The sequence below is a fragment of the Pyxicephalus adspersus genome, chromosome 2, assembly GCF_032062135.1.
Source record: "Pyxicephalus adspersus chromosome 2, UCB_Pads_2.0, whole genome shotgun sequence".
Taxonomy (NCBI): domain Eukaryota; kingdom Metazoa; phylum Chordata; class Amphibia; order Anura; family Pyxicephalidae; genus Pyxicephalus; species Pyxicephalus adspersus.
In genome coordinates, this window is record NC_092859.1 from 101161073 (window position 1) to 101186303 (window position 25231).

A 25231-nucleotide genomic window follows, 5' to 3' on the forward strand; every position below is an offset into this window, starting at 1 on the left:
GTCTGCAGTTCAATTGCATCTGAGTTGTTTCATTTAAAATAATTTGTGGTACTGTACAGAACCAAAATTAGAAAAAAATTGTCTGTCCAAATATTTATGGACCTAACTGTAGCTATCTCCCCTTACACACTTTGAATCCCAATAACTCTGTAAGAAAAGAGAAGTGATAGTGGAGGAATTTTAAGGCTAACTCCCCCTAACATTCCATTACAGCACCATACAAATTACGAAAAACTATACCTGTCATACCATGCTACACATAGCTGGAAATGTAGGCTAAGTGGGGAACACTAGTGGCTACCCCACCCCACAAATGTTATCACTCCTATTATACCATGGTGCCTTGTCACAAATAAATGTCCGCTATGTTCTTTGAACCCCAATTTTTCTTGAAAGGGGGGCTGTAGGTATATAAAAATGTAGTGGGGTGTTCATGCACATTTTAAAGTAGCTTGTGGGGAGCCAGTCATTCCTTTTAAAAGTGCTTCTAGGCAAACCTTTAGAACTATTCATTTTGCAACTAAACTCATACATCAAACAATGGCACACACTTTTGTACTTTATTTTTTTAAAAAATATTTATTACCTAAAAAAAAAATGAACAAAAATTAGGTGGAGTTAAAGATTAACTGACAAAATAAGCAATAAAAACTCAGATATTTATTGAAATGAACTTTTTTATTATTTTTTAATACAAGAATTTTTTTTTTGTTAAACAAAGATTTTCCTTTAAAAAATGTACATGGCTAGTTAATTTAGTTACAAGTTGTATGAGATATATTTATTCACAACTTCAAAAAATAGACTTTCAGACCTCAGACATAGAAATTGTAACCTCATTCTAATGCCGCCTTAGTACAAGAAATAATCACCGCCCAAATTTACAGTTTAGTAAAAACTAACAACATTTCTATACATAGACACTTGTCAAAAATATATACACAATAAATTCTTGTAGACTCAGGAGAAAAAAAACACAGGTCAAGGATGCCAGTTTTTACAACAAAATAAAGACAGAACAGAGTTTGCCCATCTTGTAATATCACAAGACACTATTTTATGCAGCTGGGGAATCAACAGCAGCATGTGCATAAAGGACTTCTCCAACCTGCTGCAGACTTCTACGGCCATATTGACTCCTTAGAAAGCACCCAATCTCTGCCTTACCATTTTGTAATCAGGTGTTAAAAGCCATAATCACAAAGGTGAAAGGGTTTCTGAAAATTGCACCATAGTAACAGCAGCCAAAACATAAATTGCACCTATTTCGAGAAACAATGTAGCTGAAAAGTTGTTTGAAGCTGAGCTGGATTAATATTTTAATAAGAAACACACCTGTTTTTAAAATGTAAAGTAAAACACACCAGCAATCGAAACATACTTTACAGCACACAAGTAGGAGAGAACGCTATGACTTGGCTGGCATTTATGCCAACATCTCTAAATCTGCTATAATCTGAAAAGCAACAGCCTGGCTTGTAGTTTAAAGCAAACTTCTGAAACTGCTCACACAGTGCAAACAAAGTTTAACTTGACACCTGTAAAATGATTTTTAAAAAATCAACATATTGTACCTACTGGTCAGGTTTGAATTTGTTGGATTACAGGTGATAGTAGGTCTGTGGTTCTACCAAGTTTGAGAATGAGGGCTAGGACAAGCTAGGAAAAAGCTTCAATAATGAAATCACATGATGTTCTTTTTTATTTTTTTTAACTTGGGTTGAGGAGTTACAACAGTTTCAATGCTACCAATTTTATTATACAATAAAAAATAGGTGCAAAACCTTTTTTGAATGATTTACCAGGTCAAGAATTTAGTGAATATTAGAAATATAGGAAAAACCTGAAGGTGCAAAAATGCTGCTAACTGATGACAACCGGTAAATTGAGCAAGCAGGCAGTGCCTTTGTTCTGATGACATTCTAACTCAAAAGTAAGAAATGTATACACAGGCCTCACAGGTCTCTCTTCCCTCTATTCTAGATTCAATTACAATCGGTGCAAAGCAATAAAGAGAATAAAACCTGATAGTCCGGTTACTTGCTAAGACTTTTACTACTCACCATACTACTGAATCTGTTCATACTCCCCAAAAGAATTACAAATTTGTTCAATGTTTCATCAATAAATGGTCAAATGTTAAATAAATGACAAACGCTTCTATGTATTTTTGGTTGGAAACCATACCTTCCAGTTTACAAAATATCATTTATATGGAAAAATTAAATCTCATCAGCTGCCAAAGTTTACCAATATAAATCCTTTTTTTCTGATCAAGTGGCCAAGTGCATTTTATAATAATCCTAACATTACCATCACAAAAAAGTGCTTATCTGGTGCTACATTCATTCAGAATGTGTAGACAACAGACATATTCCCACTACATATACTAGGTAAAGTATCAACTACATTAATATTACAGTCAGGCTAATTTGTTAACAAAAAAGGGCTCCATTAATAGGCAAAAAATACCTTGGAAAAGGGCTCTTCACCAATATTTGAAATAAACTATGACCAATTTTGGTGGGGGGAGGAGTTTTAAGTGTTGAGCTCTCTTCAGAGGAGACTATTTTGTTATCCTTTCATTAATTCAAAACTAGAGAAATCAAAGAAAATAAAAAGCACTGCAACGGGCAGCTTTATGTTGAAAAGAAAAAAAAAGGAAAAGTATGTTAAGGTTTCATAGGACGTCTTTCATGTCAGTATAAGTTTTTATCTGACAATTTATTCCTTTACTGTAACTCAAATGTATTTTCAAAATGGATTTTCAAAATGGGGTAGTATGCTTTATACCTGTTTTGTATAATATGACATGTACATCTAATGGAGAGTGATGTAAGTGCTGAGCAATACATGTATTTTACATATCATACATACTCATGTATAAACCGAGAATTTTTTTGGCCCTCAAAATACAATCAGAAAAAAGGAATCTCCGTTTATACTTGGGTGACACCTAGTGACATGACCTGGGACTGAATTTGTCTCTGGATTGACAAATCAGAGCTACCAAAGATAAGATGTTTGTAAAACTTTACATGATGACATAGGAACCATCTACTTCTCGCCAACAATCATGCACAAAAGATCATTTAAAAGCTATTTTAAAAGTTATTTTTACATTTTTTTCTACAGTTATTTTAAAGTTATTTTTACATTTATTCTATTGGCATTTCTGTTGATCACCGATTTGAATGTTGGAAGTGACGGCTGCATTTTAAGTCCCAGATTTATACTTGAGTCAACTATTTTTCCAGTAGATGTAGGTACCTCAGTTTATATTTGAGTAAATACCAACAATGCATGCTTTCAACTATTTTTATTATCTAATGCTTTACTATACTGGATTGGTACGTGTCATAGTATTAAAATCTGGGCAACTGTATATCATTATAATTGTCAGTATGACATAAACCTTCAAGTGATTCAATGTGCACTTACATTGTCATATTACACATCACAAAGCAGAGTTAGGAATATTTTCAGGGACAACATGTCCAACACTTCCCTAACAGCTGCTGACTGGATGGCATGCAGGGATAGATTCTTAGAATTTAGAGGGCAGATTACTACCACAAAGAGGAATACCAGTTAAAACTTTCAGTTCCTAACCATCAGGACAATAAAGATTGGTAACCCCACAGCTGAAATAGTAAAGAACACAGTAGTACACACAAAATTAGGCTGTTTTCACCTTCCCTCAATATGCCATTAGGGAACTCCAACAAGCCTGTAGGACAGTGAACAAACAAACTACAACTAAACCACACAAGATGAAATCCCTTGTAGAAAAGAAACTAATGTATTATAAACAAATGTACATTTCACAGTTAAAAGTCAGCACTGCAAAACATTACACAAGCTAGCTCTCTGTATTGCTATCTCAACACAAAATGATGTCCAGGATGCTTTAACATTTGGTCGTACTGAAGATTTTCATTCTCATTACAAATCATAACAATAAAGTTGACAAACACTGGATGGACCAGATGGAATTCACAATGTTCTTTATTCTGCCGCCCGCAGTACCAGTTCATTTACATGAAAAAAATAAACTTTCATAGTGTGACATGTAGAAAATTGGAAACACAAAGAAATTAGAGACTATCCCCAAACAGAAAACAAAGGTGGTGTGGCATATCACTTCCTCCAGTGAACTGTTACACTGCACAAAACACACAGTCAGATAGACCAATAAGTATAGTGCAAAAGAGTAATACTGAATAGTAGGTACACACAAAATAAGATGATTACCCCAACCCATACATAACACAACCTCTCTATACATGTAACACTAGATTGCTTAGGCATTCAAGGCAGTCATTTTGTGGTCAGAATATTCTAGGAGGGAAAATTTAAATACACCCTGGAGCATCACAAATATTGTTACAAAGTGCGTCAGTTTTATCATTAGCTGCTTCAGTCAACAAGACGAATGACCATCACACACTGAATGCTTTGCATTTCTACTTGAGGATAGCATACATTTGTGCGCAGTACAAGAAGAATACATTTTCAGGATCAACCTCGCATTAAACTTAAACCTACAAATACAAATTTCTGCAATGGGGAGCCCAGAAATGCCTGAAAAAGTGTGTTATATACATGTAATTTATTAAAGGCTATACATAGTTTGTAAAATAAAATGCAGAAAGATGAAAGTTTCTATTAATGGATCCCAAACTATATTGGTGCAGCATTAAAGGGGAAAATAATGCACATTAAGCCAGCTTAATGTGTACAGTTGAAATGAAGTAAGTCTCAGAAGCTGGATCATCTGGGTTTATCCTGACGATGATTTTTACTAACATATTATTGAAACATAGAAGTGAACATTAACATACCCATCACCATACAAGACCTGTAATCTAGAAGAGTACTGCCTGATTTTTTGGGACAAGTACTCGGAGTTTTTTTTTAGGTTCCTGGCTGACAATCGAATATGCAACATTTATATTGGGACCTTAGAACAGTGTAGAAATTATATTTGGGGAGCTTGCTTTCAGGCTGCTGTAAGAAAAGAAAAGTGTAGTATACTATGTGTGTGAATAAACCTATGAAAAATTAAGTGCAATAATATTCGCTATAATCTGGAAGTCAATAAACTCTATACAAAGTATACCAACTGACAGCCACCAATCAAAATTCATGCATCACTGATTTAACTGCAGTGACTTCATTGCTGTTGGTGGCTGCCAATGAACTTTTTAAATCATCATAAATCATTGCTTGTTACAATAAAATTGTTAACTAATCATCCGCTCATACATGAAATATTTCCACACCACTTTATGTTACATCATTGCCTGTGGCTCACTCAGAGATGTTCTGATTATTCAAGAATAAAGTCATTTATGAGTTTCTGAAGCTTTGAATGGCACCATAACGCACATCCCCAAAGCACTTGCATGTTAAGAATCCAAATTGGAGCGGTGTTTGTTGCTGTGTTGGGGTGTGCTATGGAAAAATAAGTCAGATGCATTAACAGGTCCGTTGTGATGCGTACACTAAATGACTTCACAAATTCTCCCCAATAATTCCCCAATAGCTGACCACAGACCAGAGCATGTCTATTTCATGTAAATGTTGCACCTATTCTTTAATGCCTGATATTCCAAACCCAAATAAAAGTGTTACACTATTTACAGGCATAACAAACTTAAGTAGCATGAAAAAACTTTACAGAGTACCTAACTGATTTTACAGACTACTAAGCCATATAGAACCGTCTTGATCAAGTAAAGAAGTCATGAATATGACATGAAAAGGACAATATCGATTTTAAACTGTATAGATGTAGAGATCTATCTGCAAATCTGTTTAGGATAGAAAAAAAAAAACTAAAATTGGGTATTCTCTGGGTCACAAGTTCCACAGTCTTACTCAGTATGTAAAGACAGTAAATGGTAAAATAAAAATTTTATAGGCAAAGTTATGACATCTAGGTCTAAATTCAGTTTCTTAAAAACTTTTAGCCAATAGCCAGTTACTAAAAATGCAGCACTAGTTCTGCCCAGAGCAAAATGTCATCTTTAAGTCCATTATTATTGGCTTATTCGTGGCTCTACAACTGTGGTCCCAGCAGGACAGCGAATGTGACATTATAGCTATTTACTAACAGATAAGAATGTTATTAATCAGGGTTTCTTTCCTCAATCCAATGAAGGAAATAAATGTGAACATTTTCACATCTGCTGTCATTGAATAGTTTGTATTTCTAGCCCTTCATAATTCAGTGGCAATTCACAGCAGCCTACTGACAAAAATGTGGAAATAATCTGGCTTCCTAAACAAATATTACAGCAGTACAGGATACTTCATCTTATCTATTTTTCCAGTGAACTTGGGGTCTGTGTACTCCTGTCCTAAAGTGAAAAATCAGGTCAAGAGAGCTAATCAAAAAACACACTCAAGATACTCCTGTTGAAGGAATATTACCAATGCAGAAAGGATGCAAATCTTACTCATTAGTATTTATGCAAAAAGGGTGTAAATGGATATAAAAAAAATCAATGTTTTCCACATTACTACAAAACACTCGTAATGAAACAATGGACCTATTTAATCATAAACAAAGTAGTTTTCCTGCAGTACAGCTTCAAAAACACCCATTCTTTTTTGTTTTGATTGGACAAAACCAGGCAGCATAAAAGCGTTATTTAAAGGTTGACAATCATGTGAATGAGAAATTATATATTTTAGATAACCTCTAAATCAACTCTAGCCCTCATTATTCATCCCAGAAAAACAAATATCTGAAACTGCCAGATTTAGATATTATTGAACAAATTAATAGATATAAAAATAAAATATGAAACAAGGGCACAATTGGATTCAAAACAATGAATCTTTTTTTTTTTTTAACTTCTTTTTTTAAAAATGGGAGGACTGATGCTTTAAAACAAGAAAAATATGTATACAAAACATAAAACATTCGCTCTCTGTAACAGAAAATATAACTTTCTATTTTGTAAAATTATTGCAAAATAGATCAAAGTAGTGGAAGGCAAAATGAAGGTTGTAAAGCTAGGGAGATGAAGATGGATCCTAGGTGTCATTGTTTGTTACTGTGGATGTAATCTTGACATACTGGTTGAAGATGGTTTCAAATGCTTCATCTCTGTGTACCATGGCACCAAACACTAGTGGCTGCAGAACAAAAAACAGACATTTTCATTTCATTGGAATAAACATTTAAACAGCATAACTAACCTGTAAAGGGTGGATAAAAATTAAACATACATAACAAATCAAAAATAATATCTTGTCCCACCATGTAAAGAATTAGGCAGGTAAAACAGCAGTTTTTTCTGCAATATACAAAACATATAGAGCAAAGCCCATGTTCTGAGAAACATGGGCTAAAGAGATCATAAATCATGCAGATGACTTATGGAATCTGGTTTGAGTGTAAATTAGCAAACTGTAATAAAAAAAAAAATGAATGCATTGTAGTTGGCTCTTAGAATAGCTTATGATGTATAAACTAAATATTTATTAGAGTGGCTTCATGAAAAGTTAAGTGCACTTAAACCCCTTAAGTATTAGTAATTAGGTAATTAGTAGTTAGGCAGTAGTCTGCAAAAGGTTAGGGGAAAGGTTTTTGTTGGTGTGTTTGACTGTATATCTTTTGCAAACAAATAAAAAAATGTATCCGACAATATACAGATACTAAGCTTTGTGTGAGAAAATGAGAACGTGAAATTTGTACAATGCAGAGGCATAAATAAGCTCTAAAAAGACAAAGCAATATTGCAAACCACTCAAACAAGGACTGCAGATCACAGGAACAAAAAGTTAACTATATATCATTAAAAAAAAAAAAATACAAAGGATTTGATAAGGACAGAAGGTACACAGAGCAGCAGTCAAAAAACAGCTGATTGTTACCATAACTATGGTTTACTAAGCTGTAAAAGGTAACAATGGTATAAATACCTTCTGTGTAGAAGGGGTAGAAACTGCAATCCCCATTCCTGATCCTGGGAGAACCGAAAGAACTTTATACTGAAAAACATGAACATTACACAATAAACAAAATACAGAAGAAGCATTGAAATTTAAAGTTTTTACTGCTTCAAATTCAATTAAAAGACTGCCTAGCTCCTCTAAATCAAAAGTGGAATATGGTTTCCCTATTCGTGCAGCCTGCAGCAGATTCCCCTGCTCCTCACTAGGGCACCATGGAAGCTACTTAACCAGAAGTTTTAGCAAACCATAATTAGTTTGCAGTCATTCTGAACTTCAGTAAACATAATTGGTATTTAAAACTGTACACTCAGTATTACCCCAATATATGTTTAAAGTTTTTATAAACATAAAAAAAATCTCCCCTGTGTCTTTTTTTTCCTAATAGACATGAACTATGTGGAAATGTTTAGGAATTAGTTGCTGTGATGGGACACTCTTACTGCTCCTCATTATATTAAATTCAAGTTGTTATAAACAAGAAGGAAAAAATATGTTCAATAAAGCTATGGGTGCATTAAATGTTTTATTGTTTAATCTGTAAAATCAGACTCTATAACGTAGCAGAGAAGGGTGGAAACAGAAAACTAAAATGTGAGGGCTTCAAGTATGGGACTACAGAAAGCTACTGCATATTCATTTAACTTATATACATTTACTGATTTTAGTAACTTATTGTTTTAAACACTTACCAGATATATTAATTAGGTCATTATTAATAGTATTAGTACCTTCTATTTTACAGACATAATGTCCTCCACATATCAGAATACAATGCATAAAAGCTGATGCTGATTGGTATAGTGACATGCAGAAAAGTAAAAAGTTGAACCATGTTATGATTCTAGGTAATAATCATATGGTTAAACCCAATTGTTTCATTTCTTTCACATAACACCGTTCAATAACTTGGCAAAACACTGAAATCCCTACAGTACTTCAGTACAGAGATCTATTTTGCAGCAACTCATGCACACTAAAGCTCAACATGAAATTGTTTTAAAAGAAAAAAAAGTAGCGTGGGTATTGTTGCTCAAGATAGACGGATAGACTTACATCAATCTGCTCACTAAAGTGTAAAGGCAAATACAAAAAGTAGGTTTGAGACTAAAATAGGACAGTTAAATAGACTTTAAAAGGCCACTGTATGTATAATCGGAATAGGTACCTTCTGAATGTCTGTAATCTCTGTTAGTTTTATGATTTTGTTCTTCTTTGATGATCCAGATCTGGAACTTTCAAAACATAAGTAGCTAAAACAAAAAAAAACAAAAAATAATAATAATATAACACATTTTACACCCATGACTGTTCTTTTTAGTACAGTTAGAAATAAGTTATGTTCCAGCTTTCTCGTAGTAAGAAATGCTTGGAAGTCTTTCTACCTTCAGATCACTCTGTACTTATTCAGCTCATATTAAGGGCTGATTCACAAACTTTTTTTACAGTCCCAACTTATGTTAAAAGGATGTTTATAGCGATACTATCTAGCCACAATCACTCTAGCAACAATCACACTTTTGTGGCAGTGTGAAATGACAGTTAAGTACCTTTTAAGGCATATATCTAAGCTATATGTATTTATGAATCAGTAATGTACCAGCAGAAGACAAGTATCAATGTACTATTTGCTCCTACTAAATCAAAAATTCAAGATGAAAGAGCACTTACTTTTCAGTGACATAAAGGATGCCATTTCTAATGTAGTCAGTTGGCATTTTCCTGTCTCTGTTAATCAAGCAACAACGCCAGCCATTTTCACAAGCTGCAGGTATAAGATGGGATATACAGGAAAGGTTACAACAGATTAACAGTTATATCAAGGGACTTGTCTGATCTTTGTAGACACATAGAATACAGATTCTATATCTATGCCTTATTGATGATAATTCTTCCTAATATTCTTTGAGCTGCCTAAATGACATAACAAGGTACCTTCCTTCAAAGAACTACCATCTTACGGGTTGCTATCAACATAGGATTACTAGGAATCTTTTACATTACCTTTCACAATATGCAGAATGACAACAGGTTAATTTTAAGGCCAGCACAAAAGTAAATGAAGCAGTATACTGGCAAGAGATTTACAGTCTATACATATATTTAGGTGCACCAGCCCCCCTGCAAAGTTCATTACAAGCATCTGTGTTTTCCTTAACTACAGTGTCTGAAGAAAACCATATACGATGATCACATTAAAGGGATAAAATAGGTATGTGTTTTATTTGTACAGCTCGATTTGTTTTGCTTGTTTTTTTGGAATGAGCAATACATATGAGCTTTCATATGCTAAATTATTTGAGTTTTTGAACTGATTAGAATAAATTCAAATCAATAAAAAAAATACACGCATATGATTCACATTAGCAGGTCTTATCAGATGAGCCGATGGCTGGAATAGGACAGGTAAGTGCAATTAAAAATTGCACTCAGACAGATAAGGTTATTTTATTGCAAATGTGACATTGCCTGTCCCTTCTGCAAAAAATGACCTGCCTTGTTGCATTTTTTTTTAATTTTTGGGTTTCGTTTTCACTTTATATACAAAGCATTTACTGTTCTTACCTGGCAATGGTCGCTCTGTTTCAGCTAAACTAAAAATCTCATGAAAACTGTTTTTTTTTGTACTATGATATCGTCCTCCTTCTTCATCTCGACCTACTCCTTGTGGAGCACCTGCAGATACATTACTTCTTGAAGACACTGTTTGTATCTGAAAGGAAGCACAATATATTTAACACATTAATCCCTTATGCTTTATCTGCATATAAAATGATATGGTATCCCAACATTAATTTTTTAACCGGTAAATAGGAAATATTGCTGAAGACTTACTGCTGATGAAAGTTATCATATCATCTAGGCTTATCTATACTTTTCTGACCCTTTGATGAAACATTTTATTAAGAAAACGCGGTTACTATATCAAGCTAATCAGGGCTGTCTATTTCTTTCTACACCTAATATAGGAATCCCCCCCAAAGGACCCATGTGTTGCACCCCTCCTTCACACCAGATCAATAACTATACAAGGCTAAAAATGGAACAAACACAAATCTTTGTTACCATGAACCATTAAATGATTTAATTCCTGTGTTCTTTTTGTTAGAATGAAAACTACAACAGCGGCTTCTCACATAGTGTGGTGCTCGCTCACATAACGCGGTTCCCAACAATTCACATTTGATATTGAACAAACCCTCTCTAACCAAGCTATCTGTCTCTACAGTCATTCTGTGGCAGCAAAGCTGATCACTTTAAAGTAAGCTAGGTTATTTTTCTGAACTTTAAATTGGATAATAAAGACTCAGAAGTACTTTTATTTTTCTAACGCACATACAAACATGTTTAGCATTTTAATGCAACTATAGTTATATACTTTAAGGAGCTCTGGAACAATGATATGAAAACGGAAACCTTTAGATCTTTAGGCTTGACCCTGACCTCTACATCTCACTAGAGGACTATTCTTATAACAACAAGGTATGTCCTTTTAGGTGAACATATTTTAAGGAGCTTGCTGTACATGCTGACCTAGTTTAAGGTATTCCAGGAAAGAATTGATCTGTTGCAAAATGTACAGATTACTACTTTTTCTTCCACCGAACAGGCAAAACAGTTTGAAGTCTTTGCCCTTACGCAAAAGCAATTCAGATAGACTTGTTAAGGGAGTTAATGCCATATATACTGCATCTATTCTGTTAGGTTGATTTTAGATCAAGCCTTAACTTGCATTTTAACTTAAAGCCCTTTCCACACCATCAAATCGCTTGCAAAAGTGTGCTCATGAATGAAAAGTGAGGGGCGCTGAATTTAATGTGTGGTTGTGTGGAGGGATTGGGAACACATGACCAAAAAATATCTTTATGAACTAGTTTAAAAACATGGAGTTATCGCTACAGACAACTCTTGCTGGAGTCGCACTTGGCAGATTCTCTGTGTTCTAATGTAATGACTGTACTTTCATATTGAAAAGTTTATGCACTGCAATGTGCATATTATTGATCAGACTGGGTTTAGTACCTCTGGTTAAAGTACTCAATCTAACAAAGTTGGAAGTGAGAAGAAGAGAAGGACTGATGACTACCTTCCAATCAGCAAAGTTGTTGTCTATCTAAATATTCACCATTGACATTATTGGTAACCTCGATGCAGGGAAAACCATACAGATTTTTATGAACAGTTTCATGCTACCTAATGAAAACCACTGATAATGCCATGTTAATATAGATGAAAAATAAACTTATAAGTGTCATAGAAAAAAATCAAATGTCTAAAGTAGTTAGTAAGGTTGCAGCAAACTTGTTCAGATTTTTAGCGAAAGTGTAAGAAAAATACACAGACCAAACAGGCCCATTAGTGCTAATCTAGTTGAGCTGTTGGTTATACACAAGATGCCAAAAATAAAAATAGTTCCACTCTAGGATCCATACCTTGTCATGCCCTGACAGCTAGCAGGAAAGGAAACAAACACATATGTGACAGTGACAAAAGAAAAGGTGACGTCTCGTATACATTATAATCCACACATTACAAACAGAAATTGAGTAAAAATGTACACAACACAACAAAATCCACAGTTGAAATGAACAGTCTACTGCTAATTTCTAGGACTATAATAAATGGTGAGTAGAAAAATCCTATTAAAACAAAATTAAAACAATAAACGTTTAAAGCCCAAAGTGTATAACATTCTGTTCTAAAGAAAGAAGAGAGAGTGAAAGTGACGCTCCATTGTGCTCTCCTCTATAGGAGGTACAGTGGTCATTTCTGCTTAGTCATTCATCAATCTAATAGGGTGGATTGATGAATGATGTCAAGGGGCCACTGTACACATGCTAGATGTCAGGCAACAATAAACCAGAGATGTACATAGCTTAAAGGCTCATCCACAACACATTTTGCTACTCTCTTTATTGCATACAAAATGCATAGATATGTGAATAAACACTATTTTTTCTAGTGTCTGAATAAGCACTGATCTCACTAAAGCCAATTCACACTAAACACTACAGTGACAAACAAAAAAAAACCCCATTGTGTTTCATCCTTGGTGTGCCGAGTTAAACAATCTCTCTCTACAATGGTTTTTCTAGAAATTATTTTATAGTCAAGTGGGGAGAAGTTGTAGCTAGGTGTGAAACATTGGGTGGGACAACACATGAGAAATTTTACCAGTTCTTTGTGATATATGTATCCAGTAACCCTTTATAACTGTAAGTTTTCAAATCTTCTGCAAACTGAGACTACGTGCTGCTGCAGCCTCGGGCTACCTACACGTCAGATGATTCTCGTACAATTATCACTTCTAGGCTGGTATGGGACGAGAACCTAACGGATCCATGAATGACCGCAATGTAGGTGAGGGCCGGATCGAGCAGTGGGGTGCCACGCGCTCATTCTCCCCTCTCCATTGAGCGGAATGGTGCTGTACGTACAGCACTCATTCATGCATCTTGCAGTCTTTTGTCCTTGGAAAGGATCATGAAAGATCCTTTCCAGTGACAAAAGTGGTACATGTGCACACAGCCCAATACTGACAGATATATCTTGCCTTGTACATAAAGCCCAAGTGGTTGTTTGGTGTCTGCAGGGCTGTTAGTGAAAGGTGCTGGGAGAACACTGCAATCCTATCCATTGAAAAAAAAGACATTTTTCTTGTCCTATACAATTTGAATGCAACATACATTTCTAGGTTGGTGTAAGGCATTACCACAAAATGTGTTCGTGGTATTTGTAGCCTGTGGTTTCAGCAGATGCACCTGCTTTAGATACCATCATGAAAGCAGAAGATGAATGAACTTCACCATTTGTACCTAAATTACACTCAAATTACATTTTTTTTTTCTCACTTGTTATGTTTACTTTACTAAGGTGTAAAAAATGTTGTAAATTACTAAAATGTATCTAAATCCAAGAACAAAATATTTCATGTGCCAGCCTGCCATAAGATGTAGTAGCAGCATTAGTCTTCATTTTTTCCTGTCTTTGGTGAAAACTTCAGTCCCTGTACTGTATCTATGGAGTAACAGTATTGTCACCTTGGGCGTTTTCCTGTTTTGGACTACAAAAGCCTCAGCCATTCCATAATGGGTCACCAAAAGGTTGATAACATTGAGATTTCAGTTCAATGCATGCTAGAATACAAGGACACAGAAATTCTACCAGGATCAACAAGTATCTTTTTGTACTAGTAAAACATGTCCTTGGTCTATAATGTAGCAACCAACTGGTAAGTTCCAATATATTTTAAATATGGTTTTTGAGTTTAGATATACTTAAGTTTGGACTTTGCTTTTTCTAAGACAGTCTTAGTTGAAGAAGATAGACAAACAAAAAGACAAACTAAAATATAAAAAAAATTAAAAAAAAAAACAGATGATTCCATTCAATGGGGATATTTTTTTATAGATAGAGAACAAGTGTGGCTTAACAATCTCATACTATACATTTACAAAGAATGATAAATTACGATCTAGTAGTAAATCATGAATGCACCCCTAAATGCATAAATGTAGAAAATATGAAAATAGGCACAGAAATGAAAAGAAATGCAAACAAAAAATGCCATACCTGAGTGCACAGAGAAAAATATGAGCTAAACACATGCATGGTTTTCTGAGGCACATGCAAAATGGAATTGTGCACACAAAATTGATGCCTCTTTTCCCAGAATTATGAGAAATGTCATTTTCTCCAATTTATTTATCAATTTGCTTTAGCTGCCTATATATTTATTGTGGTATTGTTTAGCATGACAAAATTTTGTGACTATGCTATTTGTTTTCTTATGAAAATTGAAATCATTGTTTATAGTTTTAGGATCAGAAGTAATTTTAGATTCTAGAGCACTGGCATCTTGTGCTTGTAAGAGACACAGATACAGGAAGTTCTATACAAATTGCAAACTATTATCCCAAAGCTTACCCGTCTTGACACAGTTGCGTTTGTTCGTTCTTTAAGCTGTGGGTCTGTTGGTAGGTTAGTCCAGATAATGTAAGGAGTGTCATATTTGTCCCGCAATCTTGGGCAGCGTTTGAATACAAAGTCTATTAGAAAAAACTTAATACCAGCATAAAGTCCTGTGACAACAAAAAAACAAAATGAAGAGATGAGTATATGCCTGTATTGTGCAAGCCTCACGAAAAATGTATTCAAAAATACATATAAGTAGCAAACACACTAAAAACAGATACAGATTAAAAAAAAAGGTTTCTTAATAATAACATCAAAAGAAGTACATTTAAAAGTCATCCTTTAGGATCTTATATTCTAATCTCCCGGTTTACATCGTACAGTAAACATCTGGTAGGCCACAGCAACAATTAACTTCATGGATAATTACTGCTAAATGATATTAATAGACAAAAATAAGCACAAAAATTCCTGATGCAAAGGTATGAACAGCATGTGTGTAATGCATTGTTTCCACTTTGTGCAGAACAGTATTGTTCACTGCGTTTCACACATTGGAGAAGCTAGACTACCATGAGAAAGAACCTGGGTCATCCAACAAACATGGAATGGATACACAATAATAATGCATGGAGACACACACAATTGCTTATAGTGGGAACAAAGCCGTACCAGTAGTAAACATTGTTAATAATAATAATAATATTAATATTAATTTAGATTATAGATGAGCAGATTGCCTCTGATCTGCAAAATTAGGTGTTAGGTAAGTGTATCAAATCTTACAAATATAAAAAGTCAGTGAATGATTACTCACGACACAAAACACATTTGCAGTTTATGTCAACATAGTCATAATATTAATTATTTACCTAAACCTACAAGAATATGTAGGATGAATAGAAAATATTGTCAATTCATTCTATGTGCACCTGTACTCGAGAGTCATAGATCAGCAGCAAAGTTTTCCTGTTCTTGGCTGCATTGTTCGGTCCCCTCTGTCCGTGCAAATGTGCGAGAGACCCTGTGGCAAATCCGCCATCTACAAAAGAGGGGGGCTGGGGGCACTTGGACATGCAGAGTGTGCAGCTGCACGTCCATGTGTCCACCCCTGTTCTTATGCCCCAAAACCAGAACTGGTTGATGCTCATAAAAGTTACCTTTCAGCTTCAATCTGCAGCCACTTTGTTAAATCCATGGTTTTCTGTGCACACAACTTACTAGAATTCTCTTACTACCCTTCTGAGTCTTCCAGAAGTCTGCACATGGGGTCAAATATTAGGCATAGCAAGCATTGTCTTGTAGCACATTATATCTTTGTAGCAGAAGACAGACCCTCTAAATAGAAACCCATTTACAGCAAGTGTACTGGAAAGCTCTACCATTTTACTACTGAAGGGAATAAAAGGTAAAGCTCCACTATGAATGAATATATATCTGAATTCAAACGGCCAAACTCAAGGTGACAGAATTTTGTTCCACCAGGAGTCTTTCTCTTATACTTGAGGGATGACCCACAAATCCACCAGTATAAACTGAAAAAAATGAATAATTCTGATCTTGAGAAATGCTATGTTGAAGTTTATTATACTGAGACTTACCAAGACAGAGTCCAATCAGTTTATAAGGACAGAAGCATGATGCTATAAAGGCTGCCCATAGGCAGATGTACAGTTTTTGAGTAATTTCTGGCTGGACCCACATAAACAAACTGTGAAGTATAAAGAAGACTCGATTAGCACTTTTGGTTCATATTTTGCCTATGCAGAACAAAATAAAAATAATCTAAATACATACTTTTTAATTTTTTCCAGTATGTCTGCCATCTTGCCAAACAGGTTCTGCATAAAGAAAAAATATTCATGCAAAAAATGAAAAGATTCTGAATGCAGCAAGCATTGCATTTAAGTTAGGACCACATTGTTAAAGTATTTCTTCTTTCTTAGGGCCATTGTTTTCCTAAAATACTCAGACTATTTCATTTCATTGATTCTCTAAAATAAACTTATACAGAAGGGTGCTAAGGAAGATGAGAACAAATTAGATGCATGCATTCCCAATACCTGAAAGTATATGTTGGAGACACAGCTATTGTTAACACTTGAAATACAGTTATCAGGGAGTTAAGGGGACATACATTATCTATGATAAGCAGACACATAAACTGAACAAATGTTAACATTTTTATTTCTTTAGCTTAACATGCATCTTTTTTTTCAAATTAGGTCCTATTATAATATATCATATATATTAAACTAGATTAAAAGGGACCAAATCAAACCTCACTAAATTAGAGCAAAGGAAAAAAAAAAAAAAAAAAAGACGGTATTAGTTTTTTAGATCAACTCCGGGATACATTTTTTTTTTTAAATGTCACCCAGTTACTCTTAAATAGAGAAGAAAAAGTAGTTTAGGCCACATCATTCCCCTCCTTTCCAGGGCTGTAACATGCAGTCCTTCTAGTTGAACGATACTCCATTATTCAACCCAAAAGACATGCGCTTCTTTACATCCTGAAAACATGACCTTTGGTGTGCTTGATGAAAAGACTAAAAAATCATAGTCTAGACCAGTGTTTTTCAACCGCTGTTCCGCGGCACACTAGTGTGCCTTGAGAGATCTTCGGGTGTACCGTGGGAAATTATCCAATTTCAGTTAATTGGTCCCAAAATGATTTATTTACTGCAAAAAATTTGTCTTCATTTGTCTATACCAGCGATGTATATCGATAGGCAGAACCAAAAAAATCTCTTCCACTAGATGGCAGCAGGTAGCTAATTTACGTGTCTGACTTTTTGGTGGTGTTCCGTGGGATTTTTCTAATTGTAAAATATGTGCCGCGACTAAGAAAGGTTGGGAAACACTGGCCTAGACAACACAAAAAAATTGAATCATACATAAAAACAAACAAGTGACAAACCTGTGCTTTATGTGCTACGTCAAGAACTAACTGAAACTTTTCAGAAACAGTCAAGTCTTCTTTAGGAGGCTCCTGAAAAAAAATAGAAAGTCAAATAAGTTGTCATGGTATGAATGGTCTATACATTAATGTGTCAGTTTGAAAACACTTCAATCAATACAGAAGTCGATTGGCTACAAAATCAGAAACAACAATGAGGGGAGGAGGAGCTGCAAGACGGCTGTACAGGTAACTAAACATGCTGTCCAGGATTATGAATCTATAAATTTTCATTGACAATAGCTCTACATGACAACAGTGTATAATGGGAAGACATATGCTGGTCTTACCAGCACAGTTCTAATTACTTGAAAAAAATGACCAGTAGCACCTCCACCAGTTTTAATCATTTTAAAATATCAACACAAAATGTTGGGAGTGGTGGGTTCCTTGGAACCCTTGTTCATTTTATGGTAACAGATAAATAAGACAAAAAACTTGTTAATGTAAAACTGCCTTACATGGCGCCATTCACACAATATTCTTGAATACCCAAAACTGTAAAATATTCACAGCAGAAATGAATTGCTTGCTTCCTGTGTAGTATATACAAAAATATAACACAAAATATATTTCCAAGACATATGTAAGTGGGAATGTCAGAATGTTCTGTTTTATTAGTGCTGTATCAGTCATTGATTATGTATAAAATCATAGAAAAGACATGTGTCTTGTGTAGGAGGTGACAGAGATTTGTAAGATAAATGCCAGTATTAGTAACATAGCCAATACATTCCATCACTTAACACATGTTCATTTTCAAGAAAGACTAACTCATAAAAGCATCATGCCCATATGTGTTTAACAACATAGCTGCCTCCAGGCTCCATTGATCTAAAATGTAAGTGTGATTATTTCATAATGGTGTAAGGAACATTTCCATGTAGTGGCATATGGCAACAAACTTTGCATATGGCAACTAGTCAAAATCAGTTTTCTACAGACAAATGAAAACCTAATTTGACCGATATCATTTAACATAACATATTAAAGGTAAAAGTAGATTTTTAGTGCACTTGGAAGTGTCTTTGATATGTTGTTGAAAAGTTAAATCTAAAAACCAACCAGCTTATTTACAGACCACATATGTAGTGTGGATCAAAAGGGTACACCTTAAAAGACCAGGGGTGTAGTGTTTGAATGGTTACAAAAGTTGTGGTGTTTGAAAATGTCTGAAAATGAGGCAGCCTCCTATTAATTTTTTTTGGTATTATCTACCAAGAATGATTATAATTCCCCTACATATTCAACTGGCAGAAACATAAAACAGAAATTTTATCCCACACTTTTCACAAATACACAAACATTTGTTACCATGTAAAATTTTTGAATGCCAATTGGCCTCATCTTTACACTTAAATTATGACCCTAGTATAGTATCTGTTGCATATTATAAATGTAATTGTAATACAATTTTTTATGTAAAATAAATATATATCTGAAAAAAATAGGACACATGGCTTGATAGCGCCATTACAAGGTGACTGTGTGCCTCCCAGGCCCTCATCTGTACAATAAAGCCTTTCATACGTTTTTCTTCTGAACATTTACTTCTATTTAAACACATGGACCTGTCAAAATCTCCACCATGAAAGTTTCAGCGAATGTCAGATTCACTGCTTTATAATAAGATCCTTAGAGAAATGTTAAATGATTGTTTAAATATAGGAGTATAAACAAAATTTGTTTAATGTGAAGAAAATTGAAAGAAAATTGTAAACAATTTAGAAACTAGTACCATTACAAAAAAAATGTTAGAAGAAAAAAATGATTTAAAAAAAAAAATTAAATTCAAAAATACATCTCTGACAGATAAATAATATTACTTTTTTTCTGTGTCCCCAGGACAGTATGTTTTTGACTTAAAGTGCTCTGCTTGGCTGCTTGAAAAAGACAACCTCAATAAAAAGAATGAATTTCAAAGTTTTTCTCTAACTTTGTAGTTAGCTGGTTTCCACTGTTAAAGCTGGGGGGGAGCCCAACATTTTCACTGAACCTATTCATTCCAAGTTCTCTCCTCCTTGAAGGAGACCGATGGTATTGTCAACCAGTCATCATTTTGACCCTTAACCACAGGGGTTAAACATACATTACTTTTTTCTTTTTTTAATTATTGTAGGCCAATGGTCTAACTTAAATCATTAGTGGTATAAGCTACAGACTTCACTCCATATGTAGCAAAGGCAATAGATTGTAATTTAACTGTTTTTTAAATACAAAAAGTTATTCGTTTTTTTGTTTATATGGTTACTATTGGCCAACTAAATGTTCAAATAGTTTTGTGCTCATTATAAATATTTAAAAAGAACTGAATGTATCCTTCATAAGAAAATGCAAGTGAAAATTACATGAACCAAAGCAGTCATGAAGAATAAACAAGTTAATATTATTAATAATAATAAAAACAATCCTATTCTAAGAAAACTAGAATAACGGATATTTTTTTTTACACGGGAGGTAGAATATTATAGTTCCAACATAAAACCATCCTTACAGTTTAAGGCAGAAGTGAATAGCCAGATATCACAGTAACCACTATAAAAAATAAATCATGACTGATATTTGTTGGATTGTGCTTACACTGCACCAGAAGATGGCAGCACAATCACAAAGTACGGTGCAAACATTGATTGCATATTATAACATAACCGTTCAATCAGAAAATACAAATACATGTTGCAGCATTGGTTAAATGAGGAAAACTGAAAGCAAACATTAAGGTACAGCAAACAATATATATTTGCACAGGTGATCTAAATAAGTTGTAAGACCCAAAAAGGGCATGTGGGTTTTTTTAGTAGCTGCCTTTAGCATTGTTATTTTAGGGTGAGTTGGCTATAAGAGGAACAAACTCCTGTGCTATTCAGTGCTATTCAGATTTAATATAATATACCATACTGAATCCTCATAGTTTTAGTTTGCCACTTAAAAATGTCTAGGTTAAACACTAAATGTTCATAGCACAAAAAATGCTATTGCAATTCTGTCCTAAAGTTTGGAGTAAAGCAAGCAAGACAAGGTTCTTTGGTTTCTGGGGCTCAACAAAAGCCATCTGCTGCATGCATTCAACATGTAAATGGCAGTAGTCATCTTAGCTTGGTCATTGATCTACCCAGTCCTGTCTATTGGTTAATATAGGAGCAGCAGGACACACATTACTCTGAAAACTCTGCTCTCTGCCTTTACTGGCACTGAAAATATGTTGCAGACATTTATCTTTCAAATACCAGTACAAGAAATATTAGTTGCTATATGATAACAGGGACATTTTGGGGCTTTTTAAAAATTATTGTGTGCTTGTGATTTTGAGAAAAGTTATGCACCCTGCTACATGTAAAATGATATGTTTTTAGAAAACATTATTGACTGTACAAAGCATTTATATGGTTCTAAACAAAACAAAGTTATTGACCATGAAAATGTTCTGTAAGATTGTAAAATGTGGGACTTACTATGGGCTCCGATACTTGAGGCACAATGCTCCACTGAATTCTCCATCCCCTATGTACAAAGGCAGACAAATATGAACATGAGAAATATAAGACAAATGAGTTCTGCAAAGAATTTAGTAAATTACAGAGAACGTGCAAGTATAATGACAAACATAACATTTAGGTAAGGGCCAGCTAACACTGAACTAAATAATATCTGGTGAATAACATGACGTAAACCAGTAATACTGCATATTTTAGTTTTATTATTTTTAAATTATAGTTTTATTATTTTAGTTTAGTAATTGAGAGAAGTAAATGTAAGAAGTGATAGCGATACCATTAGTTCAGGCTGTTCATCCTCCCCTGAACTGGAATGTATAACGCCATGTGCATATTGTACGCAGAAATTAGATTTCACATTACTGGTCAGCAGGGCCCCTTTACCCAATTAATATTGTAACACAAAAAGGGGATTTTCAAAAATAGTATTATACTATTAATATTTACACACGGACATGATTTGTTTACAATAAAGTTTATGAAATATGACCAATTTTCTGCTAGTAATTTAAGAATCTGTATATTAAAAAAAAAAGCGTACACCAAGCTGCAAGTTATTGATATGGAAACTAAATAATATTACAATTCAAGTAAATAGTAAACCAAAATGTGAGTTATCGTACCCTATATCCATAACTGCTACTGAATAAAACCAGCCATACATATTACATGGTTGTTGGAGACACAAGTAAAGCCACTTTCCATAAATATTTTTGACTGCCATTAGTATGGAGAAAGAGTAGGAGGACCACACTTATCCATCATTTCCCCATAAAACAGGTTGGCTGGCAAGATCTGGAAATGTCCCAAAGCCTCCCCCTCTATGTATGGCTCATCCTATACTGGTTTCCTTTGCCCTGCGGTGTAGCATCCTAGAACAGTGGTCGTCAACCAGTGGTCCACGAGAAAACTTTGGTGGTCCACAGAAAAATTTGGACAGTATTTGCAATTTTGTATGTTTTATTAATAATGAAACAAAAATATTCTAGTATAATAACCTTCAAATTGCACTAAATTCAAAAACTCTACTAGAGGCAAAAAAACAAGGGAGGCGCAGCATGACATCAGTGTAGTCTTAAGTTGGATGAGGCAACCGTTGCCGAGCCGTACGTTTCAGTATTGTTTTCACCATTACAACAGTCACCCGCTCCGTGAATACCGATTCTCATCCGATTGTTTTATTTTATTTGTTTATTTCTCAGATGCTTCTTTGGGTAAGTATGACCTTAACTGTCTATTTTTATCTATTTCTGTTCTATCTTTAACTGTTATATTTAAGGGCATCGAATAGTTTGACTTTGATAACTATCGTTTCTTGTTTGGTCTTGGATTCAAATCAAATAAACCCATAATGAGTGAGAAAAAGCAAACAAATATTTAGCATTTCTTTAGTAATACCAAAGATAATGCAACTAATGATAATAGTAACAATAGTAATACTTCACTTAACCGTGAGCTGATCAATGAATCAGAGCCTCGACAGTCCTCGTCAGGCACCATTAGGAAGATCATTGTTTCACAAATGTATTTATCTTTTTTTTTTTAACAATTCATAACGGTCCGCAGGATTTCAGGATTTAAAATTATGAATTTAGTTTTCTGTGAGGTCTGAAAGGTTGGCAACCACTGTCCTAGAAAATACAAAACCTTTATATTCTCAACTCAGCAGTACTTCTTCCAATGCCACTGCTTACCTATCCCTAAAAAAAACTCTCCCGGTTTCTGAGACTCTGCTTCCTATTACACATGAGAACTTGTAATTTATTAAAAGCAAATATGGAGAGCAAGGCATAGCAATTCAGTGAAAGCAGAAGTAACTTGTTTACAGATGTGGCTTTAGCAACAAACACCTGGGCGCCTTTATTTTTGAGTCATTTCTTGGATAAATGGTAAAAAGAACAGCTGGGTACAAAACTAAATGACCATCTCTAGACCAAGCCATCACTATACTGAAAACTGCAAAAATGCTAATAAAACATGTTTGCAAATCACTTTTGTACAGAAAAGCATATTTATAAAAATGTGTGTGGGTGAAAGATATTACATTTATTTTTTAATTTGGAATCTATTTTTTAATTGCAGTTGAGTAGTTTTTCTTTTATAATTTTTTTCAATACAACTGCGTAGTATGTCAGAGTGGGCAGTATCGTGACAGCAAGTTCAGTTCACAAAAACCTCTCATGTTCTTGACATTCTTATCCTCTAGTTATAAATTGTAAAATACATAGAGAGATGCAATTACTGATTCACATGAAACAATGAATGTATGTCCTGATAACATCTTATACACCGCTATTGTCTAGCAGAGAAAAACAGATGAGTCACTGATACCTAGCAGTACAAAGTTCACTGGCTTAGCATGTAACATGCCCACTCCAGAATGTAATTCTACATAAGGCAGGCACTTGGTACACAGGACGTAAACAGTTATAATCCATAGCTTTTTCAAGACCCTAACCTTGTCCTCCAAGATAGATGTCGTTCGTAATAAAAATAAAAAAATTATTACCTAGAACAAGCATGCATTTAGAATCGGACTTGAACAATAATACTGGATATAGTACACCATCCAACCTTTTAAGGACAGGAATACAATAAGACATGTCTGGTAATAAAAAATGTTCTTTGATTCGAACACCAGCGGATGTTCTTTACGTCCTTTTTATTTTGTAAATGAATAAATGAAAATGCTGAATGCATGGGTTTATTCTATCTACTTGCTTTAGTCCTTCTCCCTGCAACAAGTATGTCGATAAAGAAAGTCTTCAGACTGTTCAAGCTTAAGATGTATAAAACAACCTTATGTTGGGAACCATTTCGTATATGTGTTTGCATTGTGGTGGGGTTGTGGTGCAGTTCTTAGAATGTATGGTTGCTTTTCCTTCTTTAGCGAAAGCTGCAATGCTACCACAATCACAAAGGCATTGCAAGCAAATGTGTTGCGCTGTGGTATGATTTGCCGCTCCTGTGCACATAGCTAATAGTCTAATTACACGGTTTTAGAACACAAGTCTAAGAGAACCTTAAAAGAGAAAAGTCCTGATCTACATACTTCTCCTAGATTACAGACTCAAAACAATAAGGACATAAATGCCAGAACAGCCGCCAAGCAAATAACATTTTTAGGAGGTGAAATCAGCAGTGGCCATTTCCAACTTCCTACACCAAGAAAGTTAGCGCAAAAATAATGGCTCTATGCAAGATAATTCCTTTGTAATTCTAGTTAAAGCTACAAATGCTTCTATACTTCTACCAGCAGGGAAAATAAAGTCAGGAATTCCGCCAAGAAAACATGCCAGCTCCCAAATGACACATTAATATTTGGAGTAATCAATGTTAAAAAAAAAAACAAGTTTCAGTGAAGGGCACACAGCCTGGTGTTACCACATACTTACAGCCCTCCATAGGTATACCAAACAGTTCGTCAAGCATCTTTTTTAAAAAAAAAAAAAAAAAAACTATTTCAAGAAAATACAATTGCCAGCAAAGAAAATACTGCTGGGTATACAGCAGATCCTGAAAGACTTTGCAGCAAAAGATAGAGGACACAGGGCAGGCCATTACTGATGATTACCTCTACGTCTGTGACATTTTTAAGTGTAATTATAGTACTTTAGCGGCAGTAAAAACATACAAAAAGCTGTAATCTGAAAGAAAAGGCATGAAGGTAGCAATGCAAATAATTTATACACAAACTTCAGGATTATTGCATATTGTGTAACCATGTGTTTATGTAGATTGAGTTTTATGGCTTATTTACTTTGGAAATGTGCAAGAGTAACTATCTCCTCATGCTAGCTAACAGTCCTTTGTAAAAAACTAGGGAGTCTACCCCATCATCATTGTTTTGCTGAGAAAAGGCCAGCACCCAGGATGTCTATATATATTCTCATAT

General features: G+C 34.5%; 1 protein-coding gene across 1 annotated transcript in view; it reads right to left on the reverse strand.

Annotated features, from left to right (window-relative positions):
• Positions 1–659: 659 nt before the first annotated feature.
• GRAMD4 (GRAM domain containing 4) overlaps positions 660–25231 on the reverse strand; it is a 65785-nt gene continuing 41213 nt past the window's right edge. Inside the window, exons 10-19 of the mRNA XM_072399038.1 lie at positions 21295–21343; positions 17804–17875; positions 16681–16724; positions 16485–16594; positions 14896–15050; positions 10534–10681; positions 9640–9733; positions 9137–9221; positions 7939–8007; positions 660–7149 (exon numbers count right to left, since the gene is read on the reverse strand). Coding sequence (XP_072255139.1) covers positions 7048–7149; positions 7939–8007; positions 9137–9221; positions 9640–9733; positions 10534–10681; positions 14896–15050; positions 16485–16594; positions 16681–16724; positions 17804–17875; positions 21295–21343 — 928 coding nt within the window. The 3' untranslated portion in view covers positions 660–7047. The remainder of the gene's footprint in view (positions 7150–7938; positions 8008–9136; positions 9222–9639; positions 9734–10533; positions 10682–14895; positions 15051–16484; positions 16595–16680; positions 16725–17803; positions 17876–21294; positions 21344–25231) is intronic.